This window comes from Acartia tonsa, chromosome 9, assembly GCF_053477335.1.
Source record: "Acartia tonsa isolate MP-2025a chromosome 9, ASM5347733v1, whole genome shotgun sequence".
Lineage (NCBI taxonomy): Eukaryota > Metazoa > Arthropoda > Copepoda > Calanoida > Acartiidae > Acartia > Acartia tonsa.
In genome coordinates this window covers 43,166,238-43,180,086 of record NC_137268.1, presented here as the reverse complement: position 1 = coordinate 43,180,086, position 13,849 = coordinate 43,166,238, and the positions used below count along the sequence as shown (strand labels likewise).

The 13,849-nt window shown below is 30.9% G+C and overlaps 1 protein-coding gene across 1 annotated transcript in view; it reads left to right on the top strand.

The window, feature by feature from the left end:
* Positions 1-13,849, top strand: part of LOC145329008 (uncharacterized) — a 112,358-nt gene that overhangs the window by 62,527 nt on the left and 35,982 nt on the right. The window contains exons 14-18 of the mRNA XM_080173005.1: positions 10,334-10,415; positions 12,018-12,087; positions 12,674-12,723; positions 12,894-12,932; positions 13,535-13,613. Coding sequence (XP_080029131.1) covers positions 10,334-10,415; positions 12,018-12,087; positions 12,674-12,723; positions 12,894-12,932; positions 13,535-13,613 — 320 coding nt within the window. The remainder of the gene's footprint in view (positions 1-10,333; positions 10,416-12,017; positions 12,088-12,673; positions 12,724-12,893; positions 12,933-13,534; positions 13,614-13,849) is intronic.

Here is a 13,849-nt window from a genome sequence, read left to right as displayed (position 1 = left end):
TCTCTCTCTCTCTCTCTCTCTCTCTCTTTCTCTCTCTCTATCTCTCTCTTAATTCTTCCTTATTAAAATGGTATGAAACTAGATATCAGTAATCTTAAAAACAATTTCACTCAATTTTACAAAAAAAAGACATTAGATAAGGATATGTTGCAAAGCTTAATTTTCTATTCACATTCCTATCACCAGATGTGGCTTGAAAATACACAAAAACATAAGCAAAAATTCAAACTAAAAAATGTTTTTTTTTAAACTTTTTTTGGTATATTATTTTTAAGAAAATAATTAATCAAAAATACAGAAAAATGCTAATTTATAATTAATCAAGTTTGTATAAATACTCTCCCCTTTGAACTTTAATGGTCCTGTTTGAACCCCTCTTACACCCCCCCCTCCCCTCCTTGCTTCTGTGAGCGTGAGCGTGCACCTCTGAAATATCTGGTCTCCTCATCATGTGTTAACTTGATAAAGATAATTAATATACAAGATATAGACTGAACACTCACAAAAACTATTTTCTAAAATGTAAACTAAAAATCAATTGGAGTTTCATAAATGGAATTAACAATCAAAAAAGAGGTATACATTACACCTTTAAATTTGATGAAGACAATGAATATACATGCTATAGATTCATACACATTTATAAAATTAACAAGACAATTTTGTTTGTCCATGAAGATCTCGCTTATTACCAGAACGATTCAGTTCTCTATTTTAGAAAAGATTTAAATATGCTATGACTGGTTTTGAGCTATTTTTACATTTAAGTGTTAGGATGGTTTTAGGCTGTTTTTCTGCCTTTTCCTTCGAATACAAATCCACTAGATGCTAGGGGTGCAGCAGCTAGTTACTATTAAATTTTTCAAATTGTACCTCTAATTCTCATCTGTCTATTATCGATATAAGTTTTACGCTTGATAAGATTGCATTACAGAAGCAAAACTATTAGTTTCAAACAAATTTTACATTTAACACATTAAAAAGTTTAGTTAGATATTTTGTTAGAATAGTGCCAATTCATTTTATTTATAATATATCATGAATTCTAAATATTAAATAATGAAATTGGTATTTTGGATTTTTAAAAAAGCCATGAAAAGTGACTAAAAATGGTTAGTTATGCGGATTCAGTGAAACATTTGATATCCCCGCCAGATACCAAAGATTTGATAACAGATTCAAATTTGGAGGATTATGAATATTCAAGAAATTCATTTCATTCTCTGCAATACTATGAAGCGAACAACAATAATTATAACTCTCAAAAGTTTAGCTTAAGCCAAGGAAGTGCCTTTAGAAGATTGAAAAAGTGGGTGTTTTTGGTCATGGTTATTTTTAAAAATATTTTTCTTTATACAAAAAATCTTTTTTATTTATATAATTTATATATAAATAGAACAATAAATTGTTTCTTTGAATATAAAGTTAATGTTATGCTCAATTGAAATGAAAAAGGCTATGATTTTATTCAAATACCTACTCCTATTTATACATTTTTAATGGAAAAGTATATCTTTAAATGTTCATTTATTTTTCACTTAATCTACATATATCCTGACCCAAAACAGCAATCTTACCTCCAGTGGCCAATCTAATCCATACCTGGCTGTCTCCAGGAATCCAAATGGAGGAACTTCTGATGAGTACGACAGTGGCAATTATGTCCAGCAACGAGCGAGCTTAGATTTCCGGTCATTTCGGGCTAGTCCCATCTCAAAAAGTTCTTTTGATCTTGGTAGGCTAATGCTAGATAAAAATATGTTGTGCTTTTCCATGAATGGAGGAAATATGGGACTCTAAATTATAATTGTACTATTTACAACGACGTTATCTTTATTCTTAATGGTTGGCTCAAAACTTTGGTTACTTTTATTTAATTTTGATTGGGTTGTCCCAATTTCGTAATAGTCAACCAATAATTAATTTATCAAAATTTTTCAACGTTAGGGACATGTATCATTTTATCGTCCAGTGTCTTATCTCTTAAGATCCAAGGGTTTTTATAGAAATAATGTTTCAAAATTAGAAATGCGAGTAAGGATACCCCCCCCCCCCCTATTTTATCTAGCCATCATTATTAAAGATAAATCCTACCACCAGAAGCCTGCAAATAATAGTTACATTACAGAGCTTAGAAAATATCTGCATTCAGAATCTTATTCCTCCCTGCCTGTCACACAAAATGGTTACCCCAATAGTTACCAACATGGCCACCAAAATGGCTACCAAAAAGACCGCCAAAACAATCAATTCAATGGTTTCCAGAACAATCAACAGAAAGGTTATCAGAACCACTTCCAAAATGGCGGACAAAATGGCTACCACTACAACAACATTGGCAGCTATGCACCATCAACAGCTGCCAGAAGAAACTCGTACGGGTCCTACAATGTGCCACAACAAACCAGTTCCTTTAATCAGCCGCCATCTTTAGATTCAAGAATCGCCAATGGTACAAACAGCCGCCATACCTATAGCATCCAAGAAATGCGGGAAAGAAATTATGAGTCTTTAGGAGCGCGGGAAGGATCTGAAGGATCACGGGATGCCCGGAAACATAAATTTCGAATAGATTCTAGTTTTATTGGTTATAAGAATGGTAAGTAATATTTAGAAAAAAAATATTTCAAAATTTTAATGGTAAAGTTGAAAGTTACTAAATCATCCCAAGAATTACCATGTAAAATCATGGCGATTTGTGATTGTACCAAAATCATCATACAAAGTTTGAATTCTATAGGAAGATTTTTAAATACCTTACTAATTATAAGATGTATTAGTACGGATGGATGGACCGACGCGACCATAAATATAGAAAAGCAACGCTTTTAAAGGATAAAGAGATGAAAATATTATTTTTTATACATAAGAAAATCTTCATTTATAGATTTAAAGACTTCTCTCTACAAACTTTAACAAGGAAAGTAATAAGTTTACTGAAAACTTTTCTAGACAACTACAATTTCCAAAAGGTTTAAAATCATACTTATTGAAAATATTATTATATTAGATTACTGAAAATGATATTTTCATTAGAGTTTATGTCTTTAAACCTAAACCAAAGCTTTACATACACCACTTATAGAGCAACTCTGCTACCCAATATTCAGTTTTCTAATAGTTATATATCGCATCGTATTATTGACAGTCTTCTTCGGATATTAAAAAAAATCATGAGCATTATACCATTTTTGTCAGGTTCGAGGGGCCTAAGGCCCAGGCTAACAAAGCTTATATTTATTTATGTTTTTTATTTTAATATCCTTAGAAAATTGTCTGTAATACGATGCTATACGTGAGTTTTCATTATGGCTGAAGAGTGGTTTTAAACCAGTGGATATTAATCAGTTTAGAACTTATACTAAAAAAATAATACTTAAATTAAACTTTATTTAATTTTTATAATAGAGTTTTATTCAGAATTTCTATCTTAGTTTCTGAAATGAAAGTATCTCCTTTTAGATGACCAATGAAGCATTAAACAATCTTAACAGTGTACTTAGATCATTAATAAGGGCGGTTTTACTTTTAACACACAGAAAGGGACATTCTTACTGAATTATAGATCGTAAATAGATTATAATTTTAATCTTAGGAATAACAAGTATGACAGCATTAATAAAAGCTTAGCTCAACTATTCGGAAAGGACCAACCACCATTACAAGCATAGATTGACCAAATATCAAAGAAACAATATACAGAATTTTATCTAATTCAAAATCTAAACAAAATTTTAATGTTATGATGTAGATCAAATACACGATATTTTTTATGGACTTACGGTTTTAGAGTTGATTACTTGAGTACCTCGCATATTATCGTTTTAGGAATCGCAATTTCAAAGTAGTTGCAAAAGAAAAACTACACGATTTCCAAGATTCTATCAGTACTATTCATACTAAAATACTTACAGACCGATTCTAAACAACAAAATATGCAAACAACCTTAAATTTTGCATCACAAGATTTGCGCAATATTTTTGTAGAACAGCCATCCTCGCTCCACGAACTTATACAGTGGCAGTCACATTAGAAAGTTTTAATATTATTTATGAATAAATGACAACTTAACCGTTTACTATGTTTCAAGCTTCATTAAATTTATCCGCAAATTCTCTCAAACCGCAAGTGCATACCTTTCACTCCCCTTATAATTCTAATTCAGTGGCTAAGAGGCCTCTAGGAGCTTTTGTAGAGAGGGGAGGGGTTGACCATATTCAAATTTTAATTATCAAAGCGAAAAATGAAGTAAAGGGGGTTACCTTTTTCTAGGGGCGATTTTTCTTGTAAGGGGGGAAGTACACTCCCTCAAACTAAGAAAAACCTTTCCAGTACATGTAAAAAACTTTACTGTAAAGAAAAGCCATATCAGTAAAGCGATTAGCGAGATGTTTCGGTACAGAAAGATAGACATACATACTAACACTTTTATGTAGGATTTAACACTTGTGTATTATTATTGCGGGTGGGCTCTAGCCCCTATGAAGATAACAATTACATAATGCTATATTATTCAAAAATCAATAAATTCAAAAAACGATGTAATGGGGTTGGATATACAGATGTTTTAATAGAGATTTTAAAGAATTTGTCAATTTTTAAATTAATTTAATGCTTGACGCATGCTAAATACAAAATCTAAATAAACTTGTGTTTTAAATAGAAGTAAACATTGCTTGATCTGAATTGTTTGTGTTGACATACAGTTTTACTAGCTAATGTCGATTTAATGAATAAAAGTGTTCATAACTGACATTTCCTTGATATTCACATCAAAATACAAATAAGATATCATTACTTTTAGAAACCTATACATACTAGTTGATATTATTTTTAAGTCTAATACTGACAGCAAAGATTTTATTGGAAAGGACAAACTCTGCTCTAATTAGCCTGCACAAATTAAAAATCGAATTTGCATAAAGAAGGTGCTAAGATTTGAAAATAAAACAAGGATGACAACATCCATAAAAGCGAAGCACTGAAACGGTAGGACAAACGGACATTAACACTTGTATAGTGTCAGAAGTGAATAATTAGAATATGAATGTATAAGAGTCGAAGCAAAATTGTAAGTAAATTTGTTGAAAAACTGCTTAATACAGGATAATGTTTATGGACATACTTACATTTTTCGGACTTGATTATAACATCATACTTTATTGTCCCAGGAATCAATATACCAAAAATCAGATAAAAACATAAGGAAAAAGGATAAGAGGATGAATACTCACCCCAATTTCATTGTAAAATATTACTTCCCCCCTACTAAAATAATTTGTCTGCTATTTATCTAAACCGTCCGCGGCTTTTTGCATCTTAATCATAACCTATTCTATATATGTAAAAAAAATAAAAAAAATTTTATCTTATTAATTATTATTATTTTTCTGTAATTTATTATGTTTTTAAAAAAATTAAAGAAAATATTTAAAATACAATTTGATTTAGAATCTTAAAAAACAAACAGCCGCGGACGGTCTTAGTGCAGCAGAAAAGTATGTTTCGCCTAGTTTAAAAATAGGAGGGTTCACCTTTTATGTTCAAAAATTTATTTTTTTTCAAATTAGCCTAAATGTAATATTTAAATCTAATTAACATGATAAAACTTTAAAATGTTTACTAATAAAAAATTAATAGTTTAGCTCTCAGCCACCAGGTTCGCTAGTTGTCTACTTCAAAGACATACATTAAAACTAAGGCTAAATATTAAATAAAAAATTTCATAACTGAATAATCTAAATAAGTGAATAATCTGTAAAGCTATCTATGTTCTTTCTCAGACAATACTCGTTTTTACAATATTTTTAACATTTTCAAGTGATGTTATTTACCCCTCAGGGTTTGGCCCTTTAGTGACAAAAATCCAAAACAAGAAAAATACAGGCAAAATAAAAATTGATGAACGCTTTGATATTCTAGTTCTATATCCAAAGCTAGATGGCACTGAAAAACTGATTATTATAATTTACAATCAAATGTTCATATTAAATTTGTAAAAACGTTTATTTATTAAAAAATATAAGTTAGATAGACTGCAATATAAATCTTATAAGCTGATAATGAGTGTTATGATTAAAGTCAGTAGCAAAGTCATGAAAAATTAATAATGATAATTTTATATTCTTTCATTAGGTTTCATCAGAATGGATGATAATTCAAAATATTTCTATATCATCCCTTAAAAATTAGATTTATGCTTCAAACAGCAACTATAATTGATGAAATTACATTTAATTTTAAGATATTCCCATTTTGAAAAGTGGTGGAATAACATTAAAAATTCAGCGCGGCAATTGCTCAATATAGGCCTCTAGGCCCACTGCCTATTTTAGTCCTTCAAATACCTCGATTTCTCTCTTTTATTATTTTCTCTATGGATAAAAAGGATCACATAAAAATTTGTTGTTAAAAAAGTAAAAAAATCAACATGTTTAAAATGGACGTACGGACATTCTGGTAACTGTTATAGAGTTGCTACGCTTTCTAAATCGTACCTAACTACTACAGGAATCAACATGCAAAGTTTGGAATCGATAGGACAATTTTAACTAATTTAAATTAACGAATAGAGCTATCCGTCTGTGACGGACGTACGGACCGACCCTAATAATAGAAAAGCTTCGCTTTTAAAAAGAAGTAGATTTTTAGGTATGTTTCTCAAGCAATAAAGCTCAAAAATGGCTTAACCAATCGAACTGTGCTTTTCAGGAAATCTTTATTAGACTGGCCCAAAAAAACATGAATTTTTAAATCTTTACCATATCAATTTGCGGATACCTTGAAGTTGTTACCGGCTCAAATGTAGACCTTTTAGTGAAAACTAGACCTCTCTACAATGAAAATTGATCTCGAAATTTCAATCTTAAGCTTTTTATCAAAAACTTCATATTTTCATGATTTTAACAAGAAATAATTAAAGAACTGCCAACCTAAAATAATGTAACAAGAGTTCAAATATAAAGCAATCATAAAAAGTAGGCAGAACCGCCATTCCTGCCCAATAATTTCGAAAAACGTTTAAAAACATTGTTTTATTTAAATTGATAATTTGTGTAAGAAATTGAACTAAAACAGTAGCTATTAGTCTTATGAGAAGAGAAATGATGAAAAACTCTAAAAAATATACATTTTAAAGACATAAAATAGGAAAAAGTGTTTTTAATAAATTTCATGGCTCAACAGACATTGTCGCCAATAAAGAGACAATTTACTCAAATAAAAAGTTAAATGAAGGTAAAAAAAAATATGTAATATACTTATTCTCATATTCTACTTTAAAAAAAAGCATACTAATAAAAAAATTAATATTGCAAAAAATAATTTGATTGTTTTTTATTAAACCAGGAATAAAGAGTAAGGCTTATCTTTAATTATTTTTCTTCAATAATTTTGCAGTATGAATTAGCTTTCCCAAATTATTGTAATTGTACATAAATAAATTTTTATACTTTCTTTCTTCATATGTTTATTCCTGGTGATTTTAATATTTTATTTCAATGTTTGTAAACAAACAGACAGAAAATTTGATGTTTTGCTTTATATCTGGTGTAAGTCTTTCATAAATTGGGGAATTAAAGGTGAAAATAAATATGCATTTGACGAGATAGCGATAGATTTTTTCTTAAAATCAATTATAGGGCTAAAATCTACAAACAATACATAACCTATTTTTACATGACGCACATTGAAAAGCGATTTAGACCTTCATTTGGGCCACACTAATCTTTATATATATCTTGGTGTCGTTTTTGCCTTTTTTTATGGAGGTACCATTTGACATTGTAGCCACTAAATTCTAGATCAAAGCCAATAGCTTGAATAATCTTAGGTGAATCTATATTTAAGATAGCAATATATGTTTTAAAGTTAAATCACTGCTAATCAAGGCCGGACGTCAAAGCTTTTTATTTTGATTTTTCAAAACTTTTAAATTTTATCAATCTTTAATGTAATATCTAATTATGAAAAATCATGTTTCAATGAAAATTATATTTTTCACGTTTTTTCATATTAAATCTAAAATTATCAGAATTTGAGTATCTTATTTCACAATTAGGATTAAATTTCACTAGTTTGGTAACTTTTAATGCATGGTGTTTTGGGGGCCAAGGACAGGTATTCTGAAAAATAAATAAAACTTGAATGTTATTAATAATATAAAGTGTGTTACTTTATTTTATGTTTTATTATTATTTGGCCACAACTTGGTCAAAAATGCTCACAAATCAGACCTTTTTCGACCGAAGATGCTCAAATGGTTCCTTTACAAGCCCAATCAATCAGTTTTAAGATATCTTTATATTTTAAGGAAAATTGATGAAAATACTAAAAAACGGCAAATTTGGGTGTTACCTTTTATATGCACAGATACCATAAAATCAACAGAAAAAAATACTTATTTTTACTTTTCTGTCATTTTTAAAGTTTGATTCTGTTAAATTGGCTATTCTTGAAGGGATTTATGTATTGATTATACTGAAACACAATATTGGACAGAAATTAATGTATTTTAAAGAAAGAAATTTTTGGAAAATAAGAAATTCGATCTCTATCACTTCAGAGGACAGCTGCCAACCTCCAGTTGACAGGATGTATTTAAATACTTGTTAGTAATAATAATTAGCCCAAAAAGTAAAACAAAAAGTTTTTTAATATGGTAAAAAAATGATAATCTAAATCTTAATTTTGGGGATGATGATCTTAAAGATGCTCTTGCTGTTGGTGATGATGACCCAGATGGTATCCAAATACATGAGCATTATGACAACTTATCTATTAAACTATTAATTTCTGCCCAATATTATGTTTTAGTATATTTCAATGCATAAATCCCTTCAAGAATAGCCAATTCAACAGAATCAAACTTTAAAAATGGCAGAAAAGTAAAAATAAGTATTTTTTCTGTTGATTTTATGGTATCTGTGCATATAAAGGTAACACCCAAATTTGCTGTTTTTTAGTATTTTCATAAATTTTTCTTGAAATATAAAAATATCTTAAAACTGATTGATTGGGCTTGTAAAGGAACCATTTGAGCATCTTCAGTTGAAAAAGGTCTGATTTGTGAGCATTTTTGACCAAGTTGTGGCCAAATAATAATACAAACATAAAATAAAGTAACACACTTTACATATGATCATGTATTAATTAACTCTATAAAATTAGTTTTGATTGGTTGAAAATAATATATACTATTTCTGATTATTCCTTGAACATTTTAATGCTTAAACTTACCTTATTTGCTCTGTGACATAGATTGTTTCTTAATTTACTTTATGTTTTTCAGAATATCCATACCTGGCCTATATGTCTAATTATTAATTGATTTGCATAATTATTTGCATTTTTATTTATTGTTTAGCTTAATAAGTATTTGAGTACTGTTTTAGATATTTAATCAATTTAAATTCATAATAATAATAACATTCCCACTTCATATCAGTTGATATAACCAGGGAGTAAGGGAGGGGACAATGGATCGAATATTCAATCTTTAGTAGTCTCAGACTTTGGGTACTGGTTTAAAGGGAATGTGCAAGAATTTAGCAGTTTCTGACTGAGTTTGGGTACTTGCGCATAAAATGCCGCTACTCGTTGTGTTATTTTTGAATCTAGCAGACAGAGAGTTGTGAATACACAGCCCCCCTCCCATACTCTATTTCACTCCCCTCTCCTCTCATCTCCCTTTTTTTAAAGCACACGATAGGAAAAGGGAGATGGGAGGTGGGGGCATAGAGCATGGGAAATAAACTGGATAAAAAAGGGCAGGCTGGCGTATTGGTTCATATTTTTGCCCAGCCAGCCAGCAGTTGGCTGGGTCCTTTAATCTTGTAATATAAAAATCGCACCATAAAACCTCTATATATTTCATCAAAAACAAGATGTAATTTCGCTTTGCATGACTTTTTTCTTAGTTTATAATTTTCTAAATTTAATATACAAACCCTTTACAATTTCCTCCAAATTTTAAGGATTAGAGTGAATTTTTGAAATCTCTTAAATTAAATTAATTGCCCATTGTCCCCTCCCTTACTCCCTGTGATATAACAGTTTATTGGGGAAAGATTAATTTATCCTGCATTGTCCTTTCCTTTTATCCTACAGTGTATGCATATAAAAAATAATGGTGGAAAAGTTCAGACACTGTTGGTTTGTAACAAACATGCAATAGTTAATAAAAGTACCCAAAGTCTTAAAGCCAACGAATTAGAGAACATGATTACAAGATTGAAAAATTCTTTGATAACATATGATTATGCATGTTTACAATTTTATTTTTCACTTTTCAAATTTGTTATTGACTATCATTTAACTTCATTTTCATTTTAGGAAGTTACTCCGAGTGCGAGACTGATACAGAAATAGGGGCTCTACAAGCTAAATATTTCACTCTAGAAAAGGACACTACAGGGTAAGTTTTGTTTATTGTAAGATAGAAATAAATAAGGACTTTACAAGCTAAATATTTCACCATAGAAAAACACTCTACAGGGTAAGTTTTAATTCATTAGTCACATAGAGAGAAATGAGGACTTTACAAGCTAAATATTTCATTCTAGAGAAGGACACTACAGGGTAAGTTTTTATTCATTGAATATACATATCATTAAAGCTAAATAGTTACTATAGAAAAGGACACTACAGAGTTATTCTTAAAAAATGAACTAATATTCAAATACTTAAATAAGGACTTTACGTTTACAAGCTAAATATTTCACTCTAGAAAAGGACGCTACAGGGTAAGCTTTTATTTATTAAATATACATATCATTAGTCAGATAGACAAAAATAAGGACTTTACAAGCTAAATATTTCATTCTAGAGAAGGACACTACAGGGTAAGTTTTTATTCATTAAATCTATAATACAAAGTAGAACGATGTCTGTCCGTCTGTCCGTCTGTCTGTCTGAAGCTTAAGATCTCGGTAACCACTGAACCGATTGGATTCTACTCTTCAGGGTATATACCTATCGGTCCTGTGGTGGTTTTAAGCTATTTTCTTGGGGGGTGGGACACCCCCAACCCCCCCAAAAATGAAAATTTACCCCCCCCAAAAAAATACTCCTGGTGCTGCTGGTGCAGCTGGTGCAGAAAATTATTTTTTTTCTTGGGGCAAAGCCCCTAGAGGCTAGGGGCGAAGCCGCTAGTATACATATAATTGGCCAGATAAACATAAATAAGGACCTTACAAGCTAAATGTTTCACTTTAGAAAAGGACGAGTTTTTATTTATGATAATACGTTTGTTAGAAAAAAATAAGGACTTTACAAGCTAAATATTTCGCTCTAGAAAAGAGCACTACAGGGTAAGTTTTAATTCATTGGATATATTTTTTAAATAGACAAAATAAGGACTTTACAAGCTAAATATTTTAATCTAGAAAAGGGTAAGTTTTTATTTATAAAATGAACATATTACTCAAATAGACATTGTTAAGTACTTTACAAGGTAAATATTTTATTGACGTCAGAAATTTTTTTGAGCGACGTTCTCCATTTACCTAAGGTCTTCACCAAAAAGCCAACCGCCATAAAGCAATTAACAGCAATATTTCTATCTATCTATTTATTTATCAATGCCCCCACCAAGAAGCCCACCGCCATATACTACTACATAGTACTAGTAAAAATTTCCACCTATCTACTATTATCTATATATCTACTATCTATCAATCTATCTATTATCTATCTATCTAGGTCCCCTCCAAGGAGCCCACCGCCATAAATCAAGTGCCAGTCAAGATTTCTATCCATCTACTATTTATCTATCTATCTATCTAGGTCCCCACCAAGGAGCCCACCGCCATATAGCAAGCACCAGTCAAGATTTATATCCATCTATCTATTTCTATCTATCTATTTCTATCTATCTATTTCTATCTATCTACTTCTATATCTAGGTCTCCACCAAGAAGCCCACCGCCATATAGAAAGTACTAGTCAAAATTTCCACCCATCTACTTTTATCTATATATCTACTATCTATATATCTACTATCTATCTATCTATCTAGGTCTCCACCAAGAAGCCCACCGCCATATAGCAAGCACCTATCAAGATTTGAACGAGAACAAAATATCAAGGTAAGGAATGAGAGACTTGCTAAGCCTTAAGGGTGCCAGGATATGGCAATAGACGATAAATTATCCCTCCTCCATATCTAGTGTTAAAATTATGTCTAAGGTATCTAGCATATCTTTAAAGAAGTAAGGAAGAGTCACCAACGTTACTGCTAGTAGAAATAACTTAGATAAAGACGAAGAAAGTCGCTAAAAAATCAGCCTGTGACGTCAAAAAAATGTGGGATTATCCACCTCTTTTTTAGGGGTTTTCTTTCCCACTACTCCTCTCCTCAATCCTTATTTTTATGACGTTACAATTTTTTTGAGCGACTTTCTTCGTCTTCGATTAAGATAAATGTTTATCTTACACATTTTTTACACAATAGAATGTTTTTTATTATAATTTGTTTTATGGTATCGAATATGACTCAATTCTCAATTGGACTAGAAAATTGCAGTCTGGAGGAAAACTCTAAGGCGAAATAATAACTAACCCTTCAACCCTTGATCTTATATTATAACTAGATAACAACAACAAAACACTGAATTGAATAAAAAGGCTAATTAGCTCATAAAGATTACGAAGTAATTTTTTCTGATAATTTAGGTTGGATCACTGGATTCTTTTTCACCTGGTGCTGAAACTAGACAAAGAAGGTAAACCATTTAAGATTGATAATCTTTTCTATAAAGTAGTAAAGTTTTTATTTGTCTGAAGCTTAAGATCCACCGGATTCGAATAAATACGAGAAAATAAATTACTGTTTAATTTTTTTTAATAGATCAATTAATAAAGATAAAAATATTTTTATTTTGTATTTTTTTAGTTTGAGCCCACCTCCCTCGGCTAGCTCTGCCCAAGCAAGGTTAGTTTATTTATATTAAATTTAATTCGTCTACTTCAATAATTTTCTTTTTTGATTTTACATATCTTTTTTTTCCTATTTAGTATTGAATCCATCCGTGCTTTGATCCATATATACTCAAGTCTCTAACTCTATCCGCCCACTTATAACTTTATGTATCCATTTATTCGCCTATACATACATTGATTATTTTTTCCTATTTCCTCCCTCCATGTTTATTTCTGTAATAATACCGTGGGAGGGATCCCGTGTGGGAGGAATACTGTGGGAGGTATCCCGTTTGGGAGGAATCCCGTGTGGGAGGAATACCGTGGGAGGTATCCCGTTTGGGAGGAATCCCGTGGGAGGGATCCCGTGTGGGAGGAGTCCCGTGGGAGGTATCCCGTGTGGGAGGAATACCGTGGGAGGGATCCCGTGTGGGAGGAGTCCCGTGTGGGAGTTATCCCGTGGGGAGGAATCCCGTGACTACCTATCCTTCAATACTCTTATAAATCTCTACTTGTTAAATCCTTCATTAAATCATTTATCCTTCAATTATAATATGCCTTCCTGCCTTTGTACCTATCTATATCTTTATTATATCTGAATCTGTGTGTGTGTAGGTATGAAAGAGAGAGATTCCGTGTGCAACCTGGACGTATAGAAGACTACAGGCCTGGCAGATGCTCTGTTAATGAAAAGGTAGACGAATTAGTTATAGAGTAGCTCCTCTAAAATTTTACTACAGGTTTCCATCTAAGTTCTAATTATAGCATAGAACCCCCCCATATTTTGAAATAAATTGAAAATAGAAGGGAGATTTAATCGTTTTCTGTGTGTATATTTTTTCTTTAGATTATAATGGGTTAAATTAGGACACCGAATATTAAGGCCCTACGGGGTTAGAGCCTCCCAAAAGGTTTAGGAATTGGAAAAAA